We start from the raw sequence: 27455 nt of genomic DNA, 5'->3' as shown, positions 1-27455 counted from the left end.
AAAAACTTGCCATTTAAACAATTTATTGATAACATAGCTATTTAGAAATTTTGCAAGTATGAAGAATATAAAAAGAAGATGTCATCCAATGGTGGATTTGTCAAAATTTACTTTCAATAAAAAAATATTAAGTAAGGTTGTAACCTAAAGTTACAATCAATTTTGTAGTTAAAGTTAGCTAAACTTTGTCCTTATATATATAAGATATATATCAAATGAACCCCCTGAAGATAATGTAGAACTTAGGGGTGTCAATGTTCGACCCAACCTGCGAATATGACACGAACCCGAAATGGATTTTTTTGGGTTAGGGTTGGGCCTTAATGGGTTTGGGTCATAAACGGGTTGACTCGAAAGCGATACGATAAGAAATGTCTCATAAGCAGGTCGACCCGCATATATAACCCACAATAGACACGTTTAACACGCCAATTTATTTGTGTCAACCCGAAATGACCCATTTAACACAACCCGTTTAACTCGTATAACAAATAAATATTTATTTTATTTTAGATTTGTCAAATACCTTTTATATCCAACATATATTTTAAATTTAAAAAGAAAAGTGAATAATTACAAAAATTTACAAGGGATATAATTGGAAATTGAAACTTTATAGACCCTAGAACCACTAATACCTTTTTTTTTTTGGCATAGAACTTGCACAAATGAAATTGGATGAGCTTGCGGATGACGTTATGAATTTGGACATCAACAAAGAATCTATAGATGGTAATCGTGGTCATAGTCAAGATTAGTCTACTGTTTACTCAAATTCTTTCAATATTGATACTTAGCATTTGGCAAGTTCCAAGGATATTATATTTTTGTCGAACTATGTTATTTTATTTTTGTTAAACTTTGTTATTTTGAATTTGGGTTGAAGTGTACGCACTTCTTTTGGAATGTAAAGAATTTTATTTCTAGATTAATGTTATATTTTTGTTGAACTATATTATTTTGAATGTGGGTTGAAGACTTGAAGTGTATGCACTGCTTTTTGGGATGTAAAAAAAATTATTTCTAGATGGATGTTATATTTAATATTATGCAGGTTGAAATGGGTTGTATTACATTTGTATCAACTCAACATGACTTGTTTATTAAGCATGTCAAATGGGTTGGATCAGGTTAACCCGCCTTATTAACAGGTCGGGTTAGGGTTGAAGGATTATGACACGATTATTAAATGGGACGGGTTAGGGTTGAGCCATTTAGTTGAATACCCCTACCTCGACACGACACAAACCGAACACGCTAACCCCAATTGACACCCCTATGTACAACCTCCCCTAACCTTTCCACTTCTTTTGTTTTAATACTATTCAATTTTGAAAAGAATTCCATCACACGGAAAAATATTGGTGCTCTCCCAAAAAGAAGATAAGGCTTCCATTTTTGGTTCATAATATTTTTGGCAGGTCAATATTTTTTATTACTTTCTCTTTATTTTTTGCTTTTTTAATTCATACATTAGTTTTTACTTATCCGTGTTTTTGCCAGAACACCATTCCAGGCCAAGAGCTTCAAACATCAATTTAAAGGGCTTTCCTTATTTGGATTCCTACTTTTACATGCCTAAAGTATAGATAATAGAGCTAGATACGTAAAATTACTAATTTAAAAATTCATAAATTTTAGATAAATTTGAAAAAAATAGTTTCTTCTACCCACATTTCATATCTCCAATTAGTTTTCACAGTTTCAAGAATTTAGAACTACACCAATATATATCTCCTTACTTCTTTTCCTTTAATACTATTCAATTTTTAAAAAAATTCTAACACGCAACAAATTGGTGATCTCCTAGAAAAGAAATTGCAAGATTTTGTTGAAATTGTTCCTTTGGAAATTTCTTGAAAAGCTAATCATAGGTTCTTCTTTCCATCGGAACAATGGGTTGTTATGCTCATTACTAAACTTTTGAAGAGAAGAAATATAACCAAGGTATATATTTTTTAATCAGAGGTAAAATTGATCGTCAGAAGAAGAATTAAACCAAAAATTAGGATATATTTTGGGAAAATAAGACTTCCATCAAAGAGAAGAAAATGAAAAGCTTTCATAAAAATTCTTGTAGAATCAAGAATGAAGTTTCATTTATGGTTGGTTTATAATGATTTTTGGTAGGTCAATTTTCTTTTTTGTTACTTTCTCTTTATTTTTTGCTTTTTTAATTTGTATATTAGTTTTATTGAAACACCATTCCAAGTCAAGAGTCGTCGATATGAGTCAAGAAAGAGTTAATTAAAAAAAATTAAGAAAAATAAATATTTTAGTAAAATGTAGTGTTATCTGTAAAATAAATAATGTGATAAGAGTATTTTAATAAGTAAGTATGTAAAATAGAAAAAAAAATGTTTTATATGCTAAAAATATACTGAAATTTTTGTGCTCTTAGCTCATATTAGCTGTATTTTAATAAAGGCCCATTTGGTAAGAGATTTTTAATAACGTTATTTAAATTTTGTAAAAATATATATAGGTAAAAAAAAAAAGTAAAAATACATATTTTGATGTTTAAACATGTTAAACGAAAATAATTTTATTTGAAAGGAATTCGATTCTGAAATTCTTTCGGATAAAATTATTCTGTCATAACGGCAGACAGGCCCATATGAGAATCGATCCGTGCCCGCGAATATATTCAAAGGTAGTGACTATAGTAATGTGGTCGATCAGGCCCATCATTAGTATTGTACTCTCCCATGTTAGTATGTTACCAACCACGACATCCATCTCCATCTTCATCCCCATCACCATCTTGTATCTTTGACATCAAATGATTGGCAGTGAGATCCATCACAAGCGACATTGCTCACCCGCATAAAATCCCAATTTTCCATTTCTCAGAAAAAGAAAAGAAAAAGACCAATTCCAAAAAGTTCTCCATAGTTCAATCACTTTCCAGAATCTAGAGAGAGAGAGAGAGGTTTGGGGTTTGGCAGTAGGCAGCGAATGGAATCGGCAAAGATATCAGAGCTAAAGCAATTCGTAAGCGAATGCAAGTCTAACCCCTCACTTATCCACAACCCCTCTCTTGCTTTCTTCAAGTCCTATCTCCAAAGGTGCTTTTACTTTTACTATATATATATTAATTGATTTTAATTCTCTGTTTGATTGAGAGTCACGTTGGAATTTCTTTTTTGCTTGAAGCTTGGGAGCTCGAATTCCACCAGAACCAAAAACGGTGAGTTTTTTTTAAAAAAAATATCAAACTACTACTATTATTTTAGCAGCTTCAATTCAATTAGCCTTGCAATTTACAATCTATAGGATTTTTTTTTTTTTTTTTGAATTTAAATATATTATTTTAGTACAAACTACTAGTATCTGTTGCTTAGATCAAAACAAGACAAAAGGGATACTGCCTAAAGCAGTTATTTATTTGTATAGAGACCTCAAAATCAATTACTTAAAAGAGTACATGACTTGTCTGCTCAACACCATTTACGAAGCACGGACACTTCATTTAGGGTTCTGTCTGTGGTGTACAGGCCGTTTTATGTTATAATTTTTCAGAAATTGCTCATGTCGCGGTGTTGCTTCCTATCTCAATACCTTCAATGGTCCTATTATTCCTTGCCAATAATCCATCAAAACCATTGAAAGCATCATTTGGGGTCTCGTACTCATGTCATATTTGTGTCATAATGGTGTCCTATCTGTGTTATTATGTTATAATTTTCCAACAATTGCTCGTGTTGTCGTATCGTATCCGTACCCCTGTCCGTGTTTGTGCATCCTAGCGCTTAACCTTTCATTTCTCTCATCAGTTTCTTTGTAGTTCATTTTGCTAGATATTTGTGATAATGCATGCTCTGATTATTAGAAGAGTAATATGCAGGAAAAAGGTGGTGACAAAATGTCAGGCACTGGGGAACATTTTGATGCCAAAAATCCTCATACAGCTACTGAAGATGATGATGATGATGAACTTGTTGAGTCTGATATTGAGTTGGATGTTACTGATGTTGTGGAGCCTGATAATGATCCTCCACAAAAGGTGGGTGGTATAAAAAATTGGTTGAGGATGCTTAGGCCTGATATTTTTGCCTGTTTTATAATTGAATTAGTCTTCAAACTATTAGATTTGTGTATTATTTAATGTCAGATGGGAAACCCTTCCATTGAAGTTACAGAAGAGAATCGGGAAGCTGCGCAAATTGAAAAATCAAAAGCTATGGATGCTATCTCTGAAGGCATGGCGTCCTTTGTTATTATTAACATTTTCAATTGAACATTTCTTTGGTTATGTTTTTTGGCAGCTTTTCTGTCTGTTAATTAGATCCTGTATTTCAGGTAAAATGGATGAAGCCATAGATCATCTAACTGAAGCCATCATGCTGAACCCAACTTCAGCAATATTATATGCAAGTCGAGGTAATAGTTTTCAAATGAAAGTTTCTTAATTTATTGTGTCAACCTTCTTTGGCCTTTATTGTCTGGCCTTACCCCATCACTGCTTTATTCTCATGGAAGCCTAATTTTCACATTTTCAGCAAGTGTCTTTGTCAAATTGAAAAAACCAAATGCTGCGATCTGTGATGCTGATGCAGCTTTACAGGTTGGTTAATGGCCCTTAAAATCGGCACATCAAGTTTCTCTTAAAATTAGAAATGAACTAATCATGCATCTTACTTTATAATTTATAATGTCTGACACTAATCTGATTCCCAGAACTCTGTTTATGTGTTCTTTAGACGTAAAGATCTATATTTGTTTGTCTAGATCAACCCTGACTCAGCCAAAGGATATAAAATACGAGGAATGGCAAGGGCCATTTTGGGCCGGTGGGAAGAATCAGCAAGTGATCTGCATGTAGCATCAACATTGGACTATGATGAGGAGATTGGTTTGGTGCTTAAAAAGGTAAAGCATCTTCTTTTGATTTGAAAAGTTGCCAAAGGAATTGTTGCTTGACAATTTGTTCATTGGTAGGTTGAACCCAATGCCCGCAAAATTGAAGAGCATCACAGGAAATACGAACGCTTGCGGAAAGAAAGGGAGCTTAAAAAAGCTGAACGTGAAAGGAAAAGGCCTCAAGCTGAAGCAGTAAGTAGAGTAAACATCATTTTATTTGTTTCATTTCCGTTTCCTTTTCTGTGTTACATAATATTACATCAAATAAAACTTGGTATATCTGATAATGTTAGCTAGATGCTTTCATCTTTAGCAGAGTCGGTTGGGTTGTTGTCAAGTTCTAAGTCATTTTTAAAAATCCTCTCATTTATTAGGTAGAAAGTGGACCTGGCTAACTTTATGGTTAAGTCCATTGGCAACATTTATATCAATTAAATGTCATATTTTTGTATGAAGTGTAAACTAGGCCTCGAATCAGAGCTTTGCTATTAGAATTTGTTTTTCCTTTTTTGCCTTTTGGAGTTGCTGAGGGATTTTGGAGATGTTCAGGGTTGGGAATTGTTATACTTAAGGGTCATAAATCTCAAGTAATTGAATGATCACTCCCTGTTTTTTTTTGAATTATTATGATCACTCCCTGTTTATCCCTATGCTGGTTCAAGGTATCGCCCATATTAGAGATTGATCACTTTGATTCTGATTCTTATAGCCCTTTTGAATTTTGTGCAGGATCAAGATGCATTGTCTGCTTTAAAGGATGGTATGGCTGCTGATTCCCCTTTCCATTTATAATGTCTTCAAATGCTGGATTAACTGTTTGCTTTTTTAAGAAGGTCTATTGATTGTCAGAAGAAGGCCCTGTCAATAAGAATCATATCCCTAGAATCTTATCCTATAGGTTGGGTTACAACTTGTAACTCATACTATATATGCATATAAGTATTTTGATTCAGAGCTTTATCAATAGAACAAAATTAGAGTAGAGTTTCAAAAAATCTGCAAACCTTGTTATGGGTTATACACAGTTTGGTAATTATATTATCATTAAGTAGTAATTTCTGTTAGTTGTGAAAATCAACAAGACAAAACAAAATGGTTGATTATTAATATTCTTTTTAATTGAGAGAGAGAGAGAGAGAGAGAGAGAGAGAGAGAGAGTACGGCAGATCTGGACAGCTGAGATTTTATGGGATTAAGAATAGCGTTTGGTGGGAGAAGGGCTAGAAAATAGTAAGGAGTATGCGGTTTCTTATGCTGAAAAGGAATAGTTAGGATTTAGAGATGAAATAAAGGGGGAAAACTAAGACTTGGGTTCCTGTTCCAGAGATGTGAATAGTAATATAAACTGTATTTTTACTGTTTGAGGGTTATTTGATGGATTTGTGGTTTAGGGTTTTGAAGTTTTGGATTTAGGATTTAAAAGGAGACAAACCACTATCTGTGTTTTCAAGGTTTTAAGCTATTGTTCAATAACAGAATGGAAAATAATGAACTTCTAGATATCACACCTAGGATTTCCTTGGCATCACAACTCAGAGAAGGTTGTATCACACAAACTCAAAAAAGCATTGTCATTTCAAGTAGAACCATGTCGGCAAGTCACTACATCCAAGCAGAGCTATATTTTAGAACATGTTTAGCTTAGCTTGTGAATATTTTAGCACGCATCAAATTTATTCACCCATGTGCTTAGGATCTAGTTAGTTACAGTGATGACATCACAACTAACTCTTTGTTGTATAAATAGCCATGCTATGGCCTTGTAAAGGAAGATTTTGATGAATGAGAATTTCGTCTTTATGACGTGTTTTGAGGCGCAGAATATCTTCCTTAGGGTTAAGGATTACCTCCCCACCTGCCAAAACCAATCATTTTCACCCTTTCTTTGAAGGAACCTGTGATGTTATTGCATTACCTTTGCGATCTTCATGACTCCACCCTTTGATGAATAAGTACAGCCTAAATCGTCTAATAATCCCAAAGAAATTAAGGGTTCTCAACATGTATGGCACGTCTAAGGTCTCTTAACAACTCGATCAAACATCTTGATCTTGACAGTACCAATCCCAATGATCGGGCAAGCAACAAAGTTGCCCATTAGGACAATAACTATATTGCAAGGTGTTTATGTGCCAAACCATTCTTTCCTTGGTAAATATGGTATGAACATGTGAAATCTAAAATTTATGATTTTGATTGAGCATCGTTACCTGATGAGACTTAAAGTAGATATGCATCAACCTCACTGTTAGATTTTTCTTTCGCGACATTGGCTGATTTTGAGGGTCTCCTTTTCATTCTTCCTCTCTTCTTTCACACTGATATTTGTGATCTCTTTCTATTGGAGTTCCTTTTAACTTTGCATGTTTCATCTACCCTGATTGTTTGACTCTGACTTTACAAGTCAATTAAGAGTCATCACCATTCTTCATTATCTGTGTGTGTGTGTGTGTGTGTGTGTTTCAAGTTCTAAAGTCTCCTTCCCATACATCAAGGTAGTCATCAGATGATCAAAAGATGTGGGGAGCAATGCTAATAGAAGTATTGCTTTATCTTCCTCCTCAAGCTTTACCTTGAAATTTGATAGCTGCGTATTCAACATGTTAAACACATTGACATGCTCCAACAAATCTGAATAGTCCTTCATCTACTAACTGTAAAGTTGCTTCTTCATGTACAACACTTTGTTAGATTCTTTTTCGTATAGAGACTTTCTAATTTATTCCAAATCTGCTCTACTGTCTGTACTTATAGGATGTTGTGAATTACCTTGTAAGGTTGAATTTATTCAACCATCTTATTGGCTTTATTCCGTGCCAAATTTGCTTGTAATTCAGCATTTAGTAACCCTGTATTTAGGTGGGTTTGATGTAAGGGTAGTGAGTGAGATAGAGTGAAGTTTGCTCAAGAGTGTGCAAGAAAACAGAGTGTCGCGGCTGGGTCTCGCGGGTGACTCGCGGCTTCAAGCCGCCAGAAGCAACCTCACGTGCCAAGCATGCTGGAAGGTGAACAGTCTGCTAGCTGGAGCACTACAGGACAAAACAGGACAACTGGCCATACGGTTATCTCGCGACTGGATCTCGCGACTTAGTCAAGCCGCGAGGTCAAGCCGCGAGCCACCCCTGTTTTGTAGAATTCTGACGTTTCACATTCCTCTCCACTCCAGTATAAATACCCCTATTACCCACGATTGAAAGAGAGCTTCCAGAGAGAATTTTGAGAGAGAAACCCTAAAGAAAAACCAGATTGTTTCACCCACAATCTCTACCTTAGAATCTCTTCAAATTCCTCAACTCTCTTCCTCTCCATTGTCAAATCCTTGAGAGGCATTATACCAAACCAGGTTCTCACCATCATCATCTTTGTGAGTCTGCTGTTTGGATTTCTGGGAAGCAGTTAGGAAGGAACCAATCTTCATTGGTTGATGCTACGGTCTAGTAGCGGAATCCGGGAAGCTAGAAAAGAAAAAGGTTCGGCGCAACCTCGTTGGAGCAAGAAGCTTGGAGGGCTTAGGTGCACTGGGTAGATTAGGCTTGGAGGGTCTATTGCTGTCCTTGTATCCCAACTATATTTTCTAGTGGATTGATTACCGCTTGGAGGGCGGCGAAGAGGTTTTTCGCCGAGGACTTCGGTTTCCTCTTCGATAACACATCGCGTGTTGTCTTTGTGTTTGCATCTTCCTTCCTCTATCTTTGCCTTTAAATTATCTGCTGTGGATTTTATTTTGTTATGGCTTAGATAGTATTTAATCAATTTCGTATGATAGCATATGTTAAGTTTCCGCGCACTAGTTGTTTGACATATTGCTTGAATTGATTAAGTTGTTATTTGGGGGTCTAAACGTTCAAAGGTGTTTTTACACGTTTTTGAACTTTCATACCTCATCACCCAGGTTTAAAACGAATTGCATTGGCTTCATTGTCACCTATCTTTTTCCAATCTTCGTCACTCAAAATTTTTGAGCTTCTTTTCCTTCCCAAGCAAGCCTTATGAACTCTTGTTGGATTAAGAGATCCTTCATCTTCCTTTTCCAATGAGAACAATTTTCCTTACCACAAAAGTTCTCTATGTCATACTTGGTTTTTGTCATCTTCACTGTAACCATTCAATGATAACCTTGTTTTGATACCATTTGTGTAAATAGCACTCTCAAGATTCAAACCTATAACTGTAAAGATAAAATAAATCAACAAGTACACACAAAATGAACAAGAAAGTTTCACTATAAAAATAGGGATATTACAACAGTGACAAGGACTTTCTCAAGAAACCTAAACCCCCAGATATACCATAGTCTCTCTCTCTCTCTCTCTCAAATATCACAGGCATACGACAAGAGAAGATAATTTTTCTTGAATCTATTCTTGAGCTGCAACATTAGAGAGAACACATACAAACCAAGGGAGCAAGCCCATATATATGTTTGAAATAATTCAGTATCAATCGAAAGTCCTAATACCACTTGTACACGGCGAAGGCCCAATGAAAACCTAATACAAGTCAAACTTAGTTTCAAAGTTGTAACCAACTTAATTTGAACTCCAAGAAATTAAGCCACTTCAAAACACATGGAACTTAAAATAGCAGCTCTTGAACCCCCTCCCCTAACTCTATCACTCTTTTCCGCTGGAAGCCCCAGAAATTATTTGTACTCTCTCTCATGGTGCCCTATAAGTTACCTTATATTGGACATCAACGATGCTGCCTTAACTACACCCAGGAGAATGGGTTTTGGGATGACTCCATGTTCAAGGGGGTGAACAGATTTATGAGGCTTTTGGATGATGAGATGGATAACAACTACACCCAGGAGAACGGGTTTTGGGTTGAGTCCATGTTAAAGGGGATGAACAGATTTATGAGGCTTTTGGATGATGAGATGGAGAACGGCTTCTATAAGATGAAGATGTAGTAAGTTATTAGATAAATTTTTATACTTTTGATTTTTGTAGGAAGTTTTGTTTTGGGATTTTTGTTTCTGTTGGAATTTGATTGGGAATATAAGAATTAATAAATAGTGAGATGGGTAAATTATTATTATTATTTTATTATTATTATTATTATTTTTTCTATAAAAGAGAGTTTTAAGTTTTGTGGTTGCATATTTTTGGGGTGGTGTTTGATGATTGAATTTCAATCTTTTTGGGCATTTGACTGTTGGGGTGCTTTGAGGCTAGAGGAATAGTTAAGAGTTCCCTTTTGTATTTGACCATCTCGATTGACAGATAGTAAGCCGAAGCTCCCTTTGCTATAACTTCTAGTATGTCAAAACCACTTTGAGGCATGAAGTTATATGATAATTTGTTTGCAATTATTTATTGGAGGTTATCTTATCATGCTTTGGAATTATAACAGGGGAGGTTATCAGTATTCACTCTGTTAGTGAACTGGAACCAAAGTTGAATGCTGCTTCAAAAACAGCTCGCCTGGCAATCCTATACTTCACTGCAACATGGTGTGGTCCTTGCCGTATGATTTCTCCTCTTTACACAAGCTTAGCTGGCAAGTACCCAAAAGTTGTTTTCCTGAAAGTTGACATAGATGAGGCGAAGGACGTAGCCGCACGCTGGAATATTAGTAGCGTTCCGACCTTTTTCTTTCTTAAAAATGGTAAGGAGGTTGACAAGGTTGTTGGGGCAGACAAAAGTGCTCTTGAAAGGAAGATCGCACAGCATGCAGGATAGATGTGAACTAATTTTAGATCAGAACATGGATTCCAGTTATTTCTTGTTGCACTTGCCTTATGTTGTTTGATTTTGTCTATTATGTTGTACATGGAACATATGCCTGTGAAGATAGTGCCGGTTCTTGTATCTGATATGCTGAGTTGTGTTCACTGCGATTATAATAAAAATAAATTTGCTTCTAATTTCCGTGACAAATTTTTTCTTACTCTTTTTGAAAAGTGGGCACCTATGGCCTACTTTTGGTGTCCCAGCATCAGGGAGTTCTATCTTGATTTGGTTTGTGCAAATAGAATATGCGTTTTGCTTTAGCTCAGTTTCGCTTACACAGTCGAGTCTTGCATGCCTTTGGATACAAGGGATGTGGATGAACTTGAAGTTTTTGAGCAACTCCCTCTTAAAAATTTATATTGACTGTGGCAGAATTAAATATGTGCTGTTTGAGGTTAATGGAAGGTGGTAGGTTTTGGGTGGCGATGGGTGGAAATTGGTCAGAATGGTGGTGGTGGATGCGTGGCAGATTTGCGTGGCGTTGGGTGGAAGAATGAGCTCAATCGAGCTCTTTTGCTCAAAATGGGGCTCTTTTCAAACTTCAAAACAACAACTTAGGCTGCCCATTTTTTATGGCAGAGGCCGAGTGTTACAAGAAATTTATAGAATCTTTTAATTTTACAATGTTACCTATTTTTGTCTCAACTGTTGCTCAAAATATATTTTTGCCTCAACTAGTCACGGACCTCGCACGTGATAATATTTTTAGGATAGTCTCATTAATATATATATACATTTTTCAATTTGGACTAATTTAATAAATAATAATGTAATTCACAATCATATTTTCATTTATTATATATAGCGATAATCACAAATGTAATATATATAATTTCTTTCGTATCAAAATCAAAACAATACAATTTTTCTCAAGAATTTAAAAAGTAAGTTAGTGAAGATATTATTTTTTATTAAATTTTTTTTATAATATTTTGTATATTATTGAAAACGTATATAGAATTTAAAAATGATTCTTTTAGTTTTAAATTAACTTTCTCAAACCCAATTTTTTCTACCATACAATCAAAAACACTAAGAAACATAAAAAAAAATTAATAAAACTCATCAAAACTAAAATTTAAAATAAAAAAGAAAGGGAAGAATAAAAGATTGTAATAATTTTTCCTTTAAAAAAAAAAAAAAAAAGAGTACAATTTCAAATGGAAAAAAAGTAAAGAATTTTTTTTGAAAAAAGAAGAAGTATTGTGTTAATGCTGTCATATTCTAATCTAACTTTTAATCCAAACTGTCAAAGGGAGACGTAGGAACCAATAATAAGTTCTTCCTTTTTTGGTTACTATGGGACAGTCAAAGTGCGCAGGACCCAATTTCGACATTTTCTTTTCCCTTTTTTCTAGTTAAAATGTTTTTTTTTTTTTTTTTTTTGAGAAATAGTTAAAATAATTTTGTTGGCCTTATGGGGGGATGGTACTTAGTGGTCACCCTATGGGGTCGCTGTAATGTGCAAGCATAGTATATTGGTGCTTGACCGCCCAGCTTGTGGGACAATGCATTGCAAAACCTCTTATGCTCACTTGCAACATGTATAGAGGCCGGACTTTGCGTCCTGCAAAAACTAAAGTGTGTCTCTTCTTAACATAAATTGGTTTTAGAAGTAGTGGTTAGCGTAGCAGTCTTAACAAATTTCAAGAAAAAAAAAAAAAAACCTTTAGAATTGGATACTTTTTTGCCCCCTAAATTGTAGGTAGAGATTGTCCTACCTTCCTAAAAAGATAGTTAAATGATGACTTTACCCATATGTTTGGATGAAGGAAAATGAGAGGAAGTAAGGAGAGGCACAAGAAGTATATTTTAATAACATTACCCATATGTTTGAATATATTATATTTTAATATATTCTAACCATCTTCTTCTCTACTTTCCTCTCCTATTTCTCCATCTCCCCCATTCCATACATAGATGTGTCCTAGATTTGCTATGACAAATGCTTTAGTCAAGCTCAAGATATATAAAAAAAATCAAGCTAATTTGATAGGATGGACAGGTGGACACTGTATGCTCCAAGTTTCTCCTTTTAGGGCTTCAGGAATGGCATCTTATAGTTTATAGATAGATATATTTTGTGCTCAGTCTGTAGTATCTAAGGAGCAATGCTCCCAAGAAGTTGTTATTGTAACGATCCCCACTAGTTGTAGCTCAATTGTGTGAGTAAATGGTTAGGAGTTTGTCATTTCTACCTTCCTTTTTTTTTTTATTAAATTTTTAGTTACCCTAGCATTACTTATATTTTGTACTTGATTACCATAGTACAATATATTTGGTTACTTGAGATAATTTGTGGAAGAAGGCACATTGAATTGAACCAGGTCGAAGAGGAGAGTGAAAAGGATGATCTAATTCTTTCTAATTGGGTTCTAAGTTGTGTGATTTCTGGGAAGCTAGAGATGTACTTTAATGTAACTTGGACATTAAATTAACCATTGATAACAACATTTAAATCAGATTTTGATAATATCATGATCAATTATAATAAGAGAAAAGAAGAGGATGTTAAGGTCTGTACTGACCATTTTCCACCGACCATTTTTAAGTTATATGTCTCTCCTCTTCTCAACACTAATGGAAGTCAATCTCAAATTAATGAAACCAACAAGATCATCTTCCATCTACTTTAAAAACTTTAGGTCCTGTTTTAATATTTCAATACTCCCTCATATTAACTTGTACGCAAAAAAACTCAACCCCAAATGGTATCTAAAGCTTCATCTTTTATTTGGATTCATTATCCATTTTATGATAATCAATGACAAAGGATATCATTATTGAATCTGATTTACTACACTATGATGTAAAATCTCATGGTTTGTTGGTGCAGTTAGGCCACCGTACAAGATTTGGAGGTCTTGTTTTAAGGACTGGATTACTATTAAAGAAATTGGTTGGCCGGAGTTCAAACCCACCACTCAAGGTTGGCATCACTGGAAAATCTTCTTGGCAAGGCACATGATGAAATCCAGTGGTGTACCATAATACTATGTCCTTGTTTTCAATTTTCCTATTCCTGCATTTATATAAAAAAAAAAATACCAAAAAAAAAAAAGTGCATTAGAAAACATTAGTCACAAGTACCATAATCAACAATTATTTTCTTGTAAATTTCTAGCTAGCAAAGTTTAAATGTAGAATAGAGGATTTGTATTCATTATCTACTACCTGAGGCTCCAAACTGCTAAGGTATCATCTCCTTGACTTTGATCAACATATAGTCCTCCTGCCCATTTTTCAGACTTGTTATACGGAGTAACCCACACATCATTATTAGTAAAGGCTCCTCGAATTTGTGGATAATCATTGTACGACAAGAGAGGGCGTGTCGCTGATCCTGGAATTAGACGATAACCAACATTGTTCCCAACTTTGGTTTTCTTATTAGGATTCACAACTACTAGCTCAGCTGGTTTCAAGCCAAACTGAATTTGGGCATCAGATTCAGTTTTAGCAATTTCACTCACTACTGTCCAATAACTTTTCCTTGGTGAGCTATGGTTTGTTACTTTGATTGTTTCCAAATTGTTTTTGACAAAGGAATTGTCTTCACCATCCACGTCGAGGTCAAGATAGTACGTTAAGAAATGATCATGGTACACACCAATAGTGTTTTCTGCTAACAATGTGCCATGCACATTCTCTTTTATTTGATTTGTGTGAGTATATATCACACCCTTCATCTCTAGAATTCCTGTTAGTCCAATCTGTTAAGATAGTTTGAGAAAGACTCATAGTAAGAGACAGAAATAAATAGGAAGACATACTATTAATTCATAGGAACTTGCTATGTATACTGACAAAAATTTTAGGTTTGATGAAAAATTGACAATAAGTATGAAGTCATAATAAATTTCACAATTGTTGACTTGTTGTAGTAACAGATTGTGATTGATGTACAATATAAATTATGTCAGTGATAGTTCTAAGTGAAAGTGATATACTAATCAAAATTTGCTAGCTCAATATATAATTGTAAAATTTGTTATGAGATTTATTGGTGTTTGTAGTGTTGATGGAAAAATATTTCTCAAGTTGATAAGATACCCCCAATTTGATGGAGCCACTTGGCTTGAATTCCCAATCAATAATGTAATCATAGTTGCCCACAGTTGCGACCATCCTCACCACTAGGCTCACATCTGGCCTAACTTCCCTAATCTGCAATACCATAAAATTGTCAACTAAAACTACTACTTGTTCAAACAATACAACAACAATCACAATAATATCACTTACAACTTCCTCAGGAATACTCGTTTCAGTGTGACGCCACATTATATTTCCAGCATGATTTTCAAATATGCAAAAGGCATTAGATATCTTCACTGGTGTACCATCGCTCGAAGCATAGTATGCATCTAAAAATACTGCATTGGTAGGGCAATCGGCTAAGGGCTTAAGTGACACTGCGGATTGACCAAACCCAAATTCACCACTATCAAAAAAGGTTTTGTAGTACCATTCCTCTGTTGGATCCATGTATGGCACAAACAACTCAGATATGAATCCTCTATATAAAACTTGGCGATATTTTTGCTTCTCAAGGTCATAAATTGATGCTAGAGAAATTATTGGACCAGCTCGTACGTCAAATCCTAAGTGGAATTTCCAGTTGACCCAACTAAATACAAAGAAAAATTGAGGCTTGTTAAAATTTTCAGGTTCAAGAACATGTAGTCCTAGCCCAACCCTTTAAATTTGGCCAGGATTGCAATAAGTTTTGTAAAAACTTTTACATAAAATTTGTAATATTTCTAAATTCACTCTAAGCCATAGATATAAAAGACTTAGAACAGTCATTTATGCAGCAAATGAATGACATGTTCCCAACTAGCCCAAATGAGGTTTCAGCAAAAAAAAAAAAAAAAAAACTAGCCCAAACGAGGTCGGCTGTGACCAGGTCAACTTCACGAGGTTTGGGCAAGCATCCTCAGCATGTGGAGCCAAATATTGTACTTTATCACATAGACGTGTTGCTTGATCGAGTCAAAGTCTAAATGTTTAATATAATAATATATAACCGAAAAGGACTGCTACAATTTTGGTCCATTGAATCTAAATCGTGTAATACTTTTACAAGGCAACTTCAATCGTGTAATACTTTAGTACTGGCACAATTTCAACGTACCATGAAACTTCAATGATACATTTCCGCCCGCACTGTGTAACCTAGGATTAGGTGAGCTATCTAAACCCAAAAAAAAAGAAAAAGAAAAAAAAAAGAAAAAAGAAATCTAAAATTATGTAAAAATACCACAACTATTCATGTGACAAATTGAAAATAGTGAAGAAAAAATAGTGATTTTATGTAAAAATAATAGGCAATTAGTCACAATCTAACATACATGCAGGATAATTGTGACATTTTATGTGATATTAGAATTACTCAAAAAATAATTTTACTACCACATAAAAATTCATAATTTTAATCACAATTATTTTATGATTATAATTTTCCATCTATCTCTTTTGTAGGGAGTTATAGCTCACATTCTGGAGGTGGTATAGGTTGTTTTTATTGCATGTGTTATCTCCTCACATGGAGGTAGATCCCATGCTTTAGGGGTAAGGTTCACCCCATATAAGAAGAAGACACATGCAACGGAAACATGTATTATCTCTCCCATTCTGCTACTCGTCAAGTCGTGGCATTTTTACGTGGTTTTAAAATTTTTTAAGAAAAAAGAAACACAAAAGTATTAGGTGAGCTCTGTAGTCCCATCTTTTCAGCATTGATATAAATGATGGTCAATGGTAGTAGTCATTGTATAATCAAAGAAATTGAGAGAGAGAGAGAGAGAGACAGACAGAGACAGATGCGTAAATCAATCAATAAGAGCAGTGTCAAACCTTGCCAAAGTGAATATTATACGAAGAGTGATAGACATATGGCATTAATTTGTTTTGTCCTGACTATTTTATAGATGTTACGCTTCACGCCTTTTGCCTTGTTTTTGGCTTGAAAATTCCATCTGTTTCTTTATTGGCCGATGCATCTTCTCTTATTTGTTTTGCCACTTAATTAGCTGTCATTGAATAAAAATCTTAACCCTCACTTTTTTTGTATTTTACTTTAGACTACACTAATTGTTAGTATGGAAGGGTTAATTTTTTTAAATATTTATTTTAAACTTTATTTACTTTAAAAGGAAAATGTAAAATAAATATATTATAAGTTGTGATTAATGAATGTAAAATAGAACTCCTACAATAAGAAAGGCTCATATATTGGGTGTTGTATTATCATTTTAGCTTCATTAATAATATTTTTGAATTATAAATAAAAAAGATAAATTATAACTTATCCACTTGTAGTTTGACTGAAATTTAAATTGCCTACTTATGGTTTAAAATTTGATACTTTACCCACTTAAGGTTTGATCAAAATTTAAGTTGTTTACCTGTGATTTGAAATCCTATGATGTAAGTGTTCCGTTGGATTCTTTTTTATCTTATTTGATCTTGTATTTTTATGTTTTTTGTGTTTTTGGAGGAGAGAAACATGAGAGTGAAGCAAAATCACTTATTTAGTCATGTTTTTAATAGATGTGGGTTAAGGAAATTTGACTGAATTAACCTCTGGTGGGTAAAGTGATAAATTTAAAACTACAAGTAGGCAATTTAAATTTCGACCAAACCACACAGGTAGATAAGTTGTAATTTCACCATAAAAAATAAAATCTCAAACATATTATAAACTCTTATATGATGTATATGTAAAAATGTATAAATTAATTATAGAAATAACTTAAGAGTTGTCTAATTTATAAACCCTAGGTTGAGTTGATTGTAATACAATATATCATATAATTAACAATGAGGTCTCTCCAAAAAAAAAAAAGAAAAAGAAAAAAAAAGAATTAGGTGTCTGTCAAAGACTTTGAATAACGATAAAAAAAAAAATTAATGAACTTAGGGGTTGTTTGATAATGTTATTCTAGTAACATTGTTTGTATTTATTGAAAATACATGTGTAAAAAAGTGTATGAAAATAAATATAATATTATTTAAAAATTAAAAACATGTGTTTAAATATATGTACCAAGCAGAACTTCAATTACCTTGACTACGTAATATCTATAAGAAAGACATTTAAACAAAACAAAAAGAAGACTGACCTGACAGTGTGCCCGTCAATCTTAAACCCTGGCCCATCAGGTTGCACCAAGGCTGCACCATGTAGACGAGGACCAAAGGGTGGCTTTTGCTTTGATTCCCTGTACTCCGTTCCCTCAGCTTTTGGCACAGGCACAATAAGCCTATCATTGTATTCAACTATCTTCATCTCATCAAGATCAACCACCAACGTTATTCCCTCCACTGGTCTCGCATACAAATTCACCGTTCCATCTATATAAAAACACAAAAGCTTCAACACCCTTTTGCTCTTCAACTCTCCAAACCACCCAACTGTAAAAGTTGAGCAAACAACTTCAGACAAGTTTAAGCCTCTCTTCTTTATAGACTTTATAAAGGGTTCATATGTTTGTGGCAATTCGATGGCAGCAAATTGTTCATCAAGGGTAAGCAAAGGGTAGCCGTGTCCATGGTAAACTTTATCAGAGACTATCACACGGGTTGATAAGTCGACTATGATCTCGTGGGATTGTTTATTGAGACGTGCAATCACAAAGGCGCGGCGAGGTGGGGGTTTGGACTTGGGGTTTGATAGCCATGAGAAAATGATGGGTTTGTCTGGCTCGTCCAAACCTATGTACTGGAAAGTTATGTTGAGCTTTGAGCTGGGGTAGGTTTTATTGACTATGGTTCGGACCAGGGTGAACTCGGAAGGGGTTAGAGAGTCTAGAGGGTGGTGCTGGTGGCTTGAGACAAGTGAGAAGATGTGGAAGGATAGGAGTAAGAAAAGTATTGGTTTCAAAGTTGAAGCCATGGTTTTGTGTGGATAGTTATTAAGCCTCTGCTCTTAAATAAGCATTTCGGAATGCCCAATGGCAATTTATAACTTATTTAAGACCATTCAATGGTCATATTTTATCTCTTTTAACAATTTAAGTAAAAGCAAGATTTACAAAAACTTCTCCTATTATCTGTTTTCTTAAGTTAACGAGTTCAAATCTCCTGTCTTATAATTCTTACTCCACTTTATACTTCATCAATAAAAATTGAATAAATATTCACCTATTTTAAATATATCTTTATTTTTAGACTTTTTCTTATTTCAATTTCCTAAAATAAATAAATGATTTCACCAGTCACCACTAACGTCCTTTGCGGGCACCACTAGAAAGATTTCACCGGCCATCATCAACGGCCATCACCACCATGGCAGTAACCAAAAATAACACACACACACACACACACATATATATATATATATATATATATATATATAGCCATCACCTAGTAGGTACCATATGGCTGATTCATCTTCTTCAAAATCGATTGCAACGGTGCGGCATTGATGGATTGTGAAACCACAAATTGTATTTCCTTTTAATAATTGCATCATTAGTGGGTGAGGCACTATAAGACTAAATGCAAGATTTGAGTAAAGGAGGTGCTACCACATTCTTTTGGTGGCTTCTTTCTCCTCTTGCCTTGTTTTACTTCTAGCTCTTGCTAAATATTGTAAACTTCGCTTTTGATTCTTTGCAAAACCAAAACAAAAGAAAACAAGAACCTTTGTTTATTTCCAGATCCAAATGTCTGGTTCCCTCGAGGTGGTGGCTAGTTGGGGTGTGTGGGGGTTCTGTTTGGTTATTATTTTTATTTTTTATTATTATGTTTTGGTTCCTGCCGGCAAGGGTGTATGGCTGCTGATGAGGTCGACGAGATCTTTCTAGCAGTGCACCTTGGTGGTGATCAGTAGTGGTGGGGTTGGTTTGAATTATTTATTTATTTATTTATATTTATTTTAGGAGACTGAAATAAGGAAAAAGCTAAAAATAAGGATTTAATTAAAAGAGGGCGTGTATATGTTTTATTTTTATTGGTAAAGTATAAAGTGAAACAGAAATCATGAGACAGAAGATTTGGACTTTCAATGAATAGCTCCGAACCCTTTATTTTGAGTAGTCTTTTATGGACAAAGTTTTGCTACAACTTCACTCAATATCTTTGTATTAAATATGAAATTTGACAAATCCACTATTAGATTACATGTTTTTCGTATATTTTTCATATTTGCAAAATTTCCATAAAATCAAATATTAATAGCTATATCATCAATCAAATGTTTAAATTTTAAATTTTTGTAGTCTAAAATTATGAATAAAAAATAAGTTTATGGATTTAATATTAAATAACATATAATTAACACAAAATTTGACATGTTTGTTAAGAATATAAAGAACATACAATCCAACGATTAGATTTTCAAAATACATATTCATGTTAGTATTTCTAGTGGGAGTTGTAGCTATTGGTTGTAACCAAATTTTGTCCATCTTTTATTTATTAAGAATTTTATTTGCTTTCTTAAAAAATTGGGTCATTCATCTGAATTCTCAACATAAAAAAAAATACTCATATAGTCATATTACCCTTTATTGGTAAATATAGTGAGGTACTGTATTTACTATAGTTACAAATTTATAATTTGGTTAGGTTTAGTGTTGGCAAATATAATTCATGACGATGTAAACTATAAGTCTAAGAATGACAATGTAAATATAAGTCTAAGAATACAAAGACTTTCACAACAAATGTCACTTCTACAGAGACGGCAGTCTGTGATTGGTCCATTTCATTATCATTGTGATTTAACATAGATTGTTGTAAGTAAATTAATACTATAAAAATTTATTTTTTAGATATACCTTTGCATCAATGTGGTGAGGGGAGTATGTGTTTTATTGATCAAATAATAAAAGCTTAATTGATCAAGATTGAAATGTATGCCACCGTTTTCAAATTTCTAATAGTTTTTCAAATTTTTAGTCTACACACAACATCAAAATTGACAATTATTTAGAATGTCTAATCACGCAACTGACAATTAGCTAGTTATTCCGATTATTTTCCCCTCCTCTAAGGAGTGGTGCCATTGTATGTGGGTAAGTCAACAGGCTTAGGAGGACATGTATTCAAAATTGGATGGCTTTCGAAGAATTTTGAAGGACGGAGCTCAAACCCGCTATGGTGGGAGTCTATATTGTGTGCCATAACACTATGTCCTTGAAAAAATGAGCTAAATCAACCAGTTTGATTTTCTTCGTTGCTAACTGTTTTATTACAGGAAAAGATGCATACGGACAAAAATTCCATTTAATTAGTCATTAGGTCTGACAATAATATCGGAAAACTTCCAAGAATACAAATGCATCAATGACTCACTAACACTTGTTAAAATCAATCAGCCCTAATAAGCCACTGGTTGGAATTGGCTGACTAACGTGATAAGCTTTATAACTTTGTTTCTTGAATTACAAAACGAAACACAATAGGCGTATATATCATGTGGAAAACAATAATAATCAATTACAGTTCAAGACAAACAAGGATATCAATTAACACAATTGCAAGCATATATTCAACATGCATAGTAATATTGTGTAAACAAACATGGATATCAATTAAGAATGCAATCATTAAACCATGATTGATATATAAAAAAAACACTGTTACAAATCCGAGAGAACATAAATTGTACGTTTTTAGACCCCTTAACACAAATTGTTTAACCTGGTTATTTAGCCAAGTGAGTATATAGATAAATTATTCAGTTCTAGGTTAACACAATAAAATTATATCATGTAAATAGTGTGGAAATATAAAGAACACAACGATATGATAATCCAGAAAAATCTAACCAGTAAAAAAATTGGGGATGATTTAACTTAGCTATCCTCAAGGTAAAACAGATTCACTATGAAAGAATTGAAGTTTTTATAATAGAATTTAGACCGCTAATATCCTATTGCTACCTTGAGTAGAAAACTTACTACCATGACCACGTGACAGCTTTGAGTCCACAGAATACTTCTTTCTTTTATCTTCAACAACCACAAGTTCTCTTACTTGTGACTTTGAGACTCCACTCAAAGGTTTCAGATCTTCTTTAAAGTTCTTTATGCAGCAATTGAAGAGATCATCAAGTTCTTAATGTGAATCTTGATCTTGAAAACTCTTTGTGTGTGTATGAAGGTAAACACCTTTAGGTCTTACAGAAAATTCAACACACAACTCTCCAAAGACTTCTAAAACATAGTTAGGGTTTTTCCTTTTATACTTGAAGTAAAACACTTTACCCTACATGTCATATGGGCTTATTGGAAATTCTATAGAAAATTAAATCTGTACTGAGTTTCGATCGATCGAGTCTAATTTTCGATTGATCAAGTCTTGCAGATTTTTTCCAATAACTTTTGCAATCACTCGATTCCAATTTTACAATTACACACACTTTGAGCAAGCCTAAACCTAGACTCTATGTTTTGATCATGGTTCGCCAACATATTACAAATTGAAGTTTTAATACGTTAGTTCATAAAGTCTTAGAACCTAATAAACTCCCCCTTTGGCAATCCGTGACAAAACACATCACAAAAATTAAAATGCTCATAGTAAAATAGCCCATTCAATTAAAAAGCCCTAATTACAATTCAACCTAAACCATTATCTATCAGTTGCTAAAGTAGACAGTTACCACGATTGAATTAACTTGTAAATTTCTGAAACACTCAACAAACACATAAACACATGTGTGGAAAATACAAGTAAAACAAATTAAACTTCTTGATTTCACAAAACATAAAATAAAAGACATATACCATGAATAATCTCATAATATAAATCAAAAATCAATGTACCATATGTGAAACAAAAAACAAAAAAACACATAAACATAATGTCTCCCCCTAACATATACAACCCATATAAAAAGAAATACATCAAAGCCAAAATAAAATAGAATACATATCAAAAACTCCTAGATACAATCTACAATCACCCCCTATCTCCATATGTATGTACTCCCCCTTTTTGTGACGAATTGCCAAAGGGCAATCGTGACTCATTAGAGGGTGGAGCTTGTGGAGTACAACCTCTAGCATGCCCAAAATCTGCTCGTAAGGCCTCAACCTTATTGAGCACATGCAATAGAATCTGTCCATGCGCCGCCGGAATGGTCAAAATGTTATCCAACATAGCACGCAAGGGAGAGTCACTCGATGTAGATGGTGGAGGATCCATGACAACTGTGGGGTCTACATATGCCTCAACAGAAGGATCACCAGAAGGAGGAGGTCGAGATGCATCACCTGTAGAAGACTCGACTCTAGGACGCTTAGAGCTTGCTTTCAACTGAGCAGCTCTTTGCCTAAGGAAGGTGGCACCTATAGGAGCTATGATATGTATAGGCTTGGACCCGAGAGAGTCCTTTAATCCTAAGTTCAAAAGAATCCTATGAATAAAGACCAGAAAGAACAAGCCATAGGATTTGGCACTACACCTATGAATCTCAACAAGTGAGCGAATGAAAAGAGTGGGAAAACTCATAAGGGCATCAGTGATGAGAGTGTACAAGAACGTACATCTCTCAATAGGGATAGTATGAAGATGAGATATAGGCCAAATACAATGACAAGAAATCCTGAAAAACAAATAATTGAGCTTAGTAAGCTTATGAGAGATGACACGAGGATCAGTACCCCAACTAATGGAAGTACCAGTGATGAGAGACATGATGTCATCAAGGTGAGGGGTCTCTGTGTAAGGGTACATTGGTTGCTGTATGAAAGGTACACCAAGAGTAGAGGCCACTACCTCAGGAGTAATGATATACTTTTCATCCTTTATCCTACTCTTCATAAATTGAATGTTGGAATCATTGGAGTGGACAGAGAGGTTCAAATAGAATTCTCTAATCAATGAAGTCGAAGGAGGATGCTCTACCTCTAAGAGTGGTAACCAACCCCTACACTTAAAATTCCTACGTATTTCAGGATCAACCTCATCTAAGATAACCCTACGCTCAGCCTACACCGGTCTAAAGACATTAAGCTTCTCATAAGCTTCTTGGTTTTTTAAGGTCCTAAACTTATCACTCTAGAACTCAGGAATAGATGGGGTGGGGGGTTTTCTTAGTTTTAGTCTTCCTAACCATGATACTAAGAGTTTAGAAGAAAGGAAAATAAAAACAAAATAGAAAACCAAGGGCAGACTGCATTAGAGAGGGTTAGAGCACAAAAATGCAACAAATAACAATCTATATGATGCATGTAATGAATGCACATATGATGCAAGCTCTAATGCATTAAGATTTGTTCAATTTCACTTTATAAACCAACAATTAACTTGAATATATAGTTTTAATCCAAAAACCCCAAATTTTGAAAAACCCAATTTCAAAAAATAAACCAAATTGATCAATTAACCATTATACTAGTTATAAAACATCATATAATGAATTAATCCATCAATTACACAAGTCAATTTCATCAATTATAGTCCAATTGAACAAAAACCCCAATTTCTCAAAGTTCCAAGCCCTAGATTTTTCAATTCTCCTTAAATCACAAAATTGATCAAATTAATGCATGGGAATCACATGTATATGAACTAAGAACAAAAACCCATTGATAAAAAATGATTAAAAACAATTGAAATAATAAAAAATCCCTAAATTCCTATGTTCGAAATTTTCAAGAAAAGATCATGAAAATGCATGAAACATGTAATTAAATTGAAAAAGAAATGGTATAAAGGTCTTACCAATGCTTGAGAACAAAAACCTTGGAGAATTTTGAGGAAGAAAAAGACAAAAATCACTTAGATTGGATTGGTCGAAGAGAAAAAGAGAGAAAAAGTCTGAAAAGCTTTTGAAAATATGAAGAGCATGTGAGGGAGAAGCTTTTTAAAAGACTTATCTTTTGAAATTCGATCGGTCGAAATTGGGGTTCGATTGATCGAAAAATAGATTTGATTGATCGAGCACCAATCAAGCACCAATCGAGTTAGGCAGATTCAAACCAAAAATTTTAATGCATTTTCGATTGGTCGAAAAACACCCTCGATTGATCGAAAATCTGAAAATTTGAAAATTTTGAAAAACAGAAGAAGTTTTATGCAGAAAACACTCAAACCAACTTATTTCATGAATGAAATGCATGAGTATGAGTTTAAAAGTTTTTCAAAAACATTGGAATTCAACCCAGATCTTCCAAAACAAGAATGTAGCACTTTTTGTCCCCAAAAATCAATCAATGAACATATTTTGTACCAACATCAAGAAACATATAATCTTGGATGGTCAAACCAAACTTCACACACAATTTCTTGTACTAAGTTTAGCAAAGAATAACTTGTGTAGTGTGTGCAACTAGTAACAGTATGAGACACATGTAAGGTGATATGTAGATAGTAATCAATCACAATTTCTATATTATTTATCACATAAGTTTGAAAGTGACTATCACCTAAAGAGTTACATCATATAACTCTCACATTTCCTAGAAAACAAGCTTGCAATCATGTAATTTTTTTTTTTTTAGCCTTATAATGTACACACCATTTTTATTTTATTGTGAAATTTTTATTTTTAGCCACATAATGTACACACCAATTTTATTTCTTTGTGTAATCTTTATTATAGCCACATAATGTACACACTAATTTTATTATTATTCCAAGGTTACACCTTATTTTCTTTTTGTGCATGTGCTACACTTTCTTGAGCACAAAATCATACAATATGCACTAAGGTATTCATAATTGGCTAGTAAACAATAGTGAGATGGTTATTTATGCATTTCTCTTAGGATTTTCTAGTCCTAACAATCAAAAGCATATGACTTCAAAATCAAGATCATGTGATCAAAAACTATAAACACTCCCACACAACATGCATTACATAGCTAAAACTAGCAAAATGCAAAAATAAAAAAGCTCATCCAAGCTAAACAAGGTACATAAGCATGTTATAAACCAAAATATGGCCAACCTCAACTATAAATCCAAGATATATAATGCAAAACACATCCCTCTTTCCTCTTTTTTTTTTGTTTTTTTGTTTTTTTGTTTTTGTTTTTGTTTAAAGAAATAACAAAAACAACCTAATATGAAATGCATGAATGTAATGCAATGCAAATCCTATAAGCAAAAAGAAACAAAACAACAAGAAAAGAATGGTGACAAAGAATTTTGAGATGAAGCACAATGACCATGTCAGAAAGACTCAATTAGATTGAGTCTTTTGTATCCTAAACTTCTTAGATGCAGCTCTGGCTTTAGAGTTATTATTCATATTAGAATGATGTGCAACTCCAGGATTGGTATAAAGGTTTAAAGCCTTTACCAATTCACCAATAAGTACCATAGGATCTTGTGCTTGAGGCACAAGTACTCTTGGCTTATTTGCTCGCTCTGCAGCTTGCAACTTAAAACAGTTTGGGCGAGTATGCCTAGCCTTTTCACAAAAATGACAAACCCACAAAGGTCTATCATACTTCTTATCCTTAGGGAGGTTAGGATTCTTAAGCTTAGATTCTTTAAGATCAACCCTAATCTTCCTAGGGGGTGGTATAACTTCTACTGGTTTGACAATCTCAATCTTGGGAGGCTCAAAAGAAGAAACAAAATTTGTGGAATGAGTTTCAGACACATAGATGCTATCAACAAAAACTATTCCTGTTTTGTCTAAGGGAGACTTCTGAACACTCAACATGTGATCAAGTTTAGAACTAGCAGACCTATTAGTTTGTTCTTTAACAACAGATAATTCTAGTTCTAGATTCTTAATCTTATCAAGCAACATCATGTTTTTAGTCTTCACCTTATCAATCAAATTATTAGCATCAAGCAATTTCAGCAACAAGTTTTTTTTTTCAAGTTCAAGGGAGGCAATCTTCTTTAATCCTAAGTCTACACTTATTGCATCCTTTGCAGCAACCTTGCATAGCTTATTAAAAACTTCTTGCAAATCAGCATACTCAGAGAGTTCCCCATTAGAAGGGTTCTCTTTAATCACAACACTTTCATCAACTACAGCAGTAGCTGTGAAAGAAATGAAGTTTCTATCTTCATCACTACCAGACTCGTGATCAGAAACTTCATCATTACTAAGGGTTACAGCCATAGCTTTACCCTTTGACCTCAAGAATGTATGACATTCAAATTTCACATGACCATACCCTTGACAGCCAAAACATTGTTGATCTAGAGAATTACTAGAGGTTTGACCAACTTTCTCTTTAGATTTATTAGTATTGTTAACTTTAGTTGGTTCATTCCTCTTAAAATTCCTAGGTTCAGCATTGTTTTTACCTTTTGCCCTTCTGTTGTTGTTCCTAATAAAGTTTCTAAAGTTCTTGGCAAGATATGCAATCTCTTTAGAAGAGAGTTCATCACAAAATCCATTTCCATCAACATCATCAATTGACTTAAGAGCCATTGATTTGGATTTGTTTATCTTGGGTAGGTCTAACTCATAGGACTGGAGAGATCCTACAAGCTCATCAATAGGGATGGAGTCCACATCCTTACTTTCTGTAATGGTAGTCACTTTGGGTTTAAAGTCCTTAGTCAAGGATCTAAGAATCTTCCTAACAATCTTAGGTTGATCATAAATTTCACCCAAATTATAAGCAAGGTTAATAATATCATTAAGCTTAGCATAGAATTCATCAAAACACTCATCATTAGACATACTAATACTTTCAAATTTAATAGTTAATTGCTACAACTTATTAATCTTAACTGCCATTGTTCCTTCATGCATAGTTTGGAGAATATTCCATGCAGTATGAATAACCTCAAAATTTGAGAATTTCTTAAATTTCTCCATAAAAACAGTATTAAAAATAGCATTCATGGCTTTGCTATTAAAAGTGGCTGCCTCTTTTTGAGAAGTTGACCACTCACTAAAAGTAGTAGTTGGTTTCTCCCATC

The 27455-nt window shown here is 33.9% G+C and overlaps 2 protein-coding genes across 2 annotated transcripts; one reads left to right on the top strand and one right to left on the bottom strand.

Annotated features, from left to right (window-relative positions):
• The first annotated feature begins 2625 nt into the window (after positions 1–2625).
• Positions 2626–10732, top strand: LOC115965637 (TPR repeat-containing thioredoxin TDX). The gene is made up of 10 exons (XM_031084900.1): positions 2626–3068; positions 3157–3190; positions 3848–4006; positions 4115–4202; positions 4303–4383; positions 4503–4567; positions 4732–4872; positions 4942–5055; positions 5593–5623; positions 10219–10732. Exons 1-10 carry the CDS (start codon positions 2959–2961, stop codon positions 10545–10547), a joined length of 1152 nt encoding a protein of 383 aa, XP_030940760.1. The 5' UTR covers positions 2626–2958; the 3' UTR covers positions 10548–10732.
• Positions 10733–13310: 2578 nt separating this feature from the next.
• Positions 13311–18502, bottom strand: LOC115965673 (primary amine oxidase-like). The gene is made up of 5 exons (XM_031084953.1): positions 17726–18502; positions 14844–15228; positions 14652–14765; positions 13773–14311; positions 13311–13620 (listed from the first exon to the last, which is right to left on the bottom strand). Exons 1-5 carry the CDS (start codon positions 18496–18498, stop codon positions 13416–13418), a joined length of 2016 nt encoding a protein of 671 aa, XP_030940813.1. The 5' UTR covers positions 18499–18502; the 3' UTR covers positions 13311–13415.
• Between the last annotated feature and the right edge of the window lie 8953 nt (positions 18503–27455).

The sequence above is a fragment of the Quercus lobata genome, chromosome 10 (assembly GCF_001633185.2).
Source record: "Quercus lobata isolate SW786 chromosome 10, ValleyOak3.0 Primary Assembly, whole genome shotgun sequence".
NCBI classification, from domain to species: Eukaryota; Viridiplantae; Streptophyta; class Magnoliopsida; order Fagales; family Fagaceae; genus Quercus; species Quercus lobata.
The sequence above is the reverse complement of the archived record's forward strand: the minus strand, read 5'-3'. Positions and strand labels throughout refer to the sequence as shown.

Bases quoted from the DNA above. Each gene is read 5' to 3' on its own strand.
- LOC115965673 (XM_031084953.1), bottom strand. From the start codon at position 18,498: ATGGCTTCAACTTTGAAACCAATACTTTTCTTACTCCTATCCTTCCAC. The intron at 15,229-17,725 runs GTCAGTCTTCTT...CTTTGTATTTAG, and splicing joins ATTGACGGGCACACTGTCAG to TTGGGTCAACTGGAAATTCC. The intron at 14,312-14,651 runs GTATCTTATCAA...CTATCTTAACAG, and splicing joins GTGGCTCCATCAAATTGGGG to ATTGGACTAACAGGAATTCT.
- LOC115965637 (XM_031084900.1), top strand. From the start codon at position 2,959: ATGGAATCGGCAAAGATATCAGAGCTAAAGCAATTCGTAAGCGAATGC. The intron at 3,069-3,156 runs GTGCTTTTACTT...TTTTGCTTGAAG, and splicing joins TTCAAGTCCTATCTCCAAAG to CTTGGGAGCTCGAATTCCAC. The intron at 5,624-10,218 runs GTATGGCTGCTG...GAATTATAACAG, and splicing joins ATTGTCTGCTTTAAAGGATG to GGGAGGTTATCAGTATTCAC.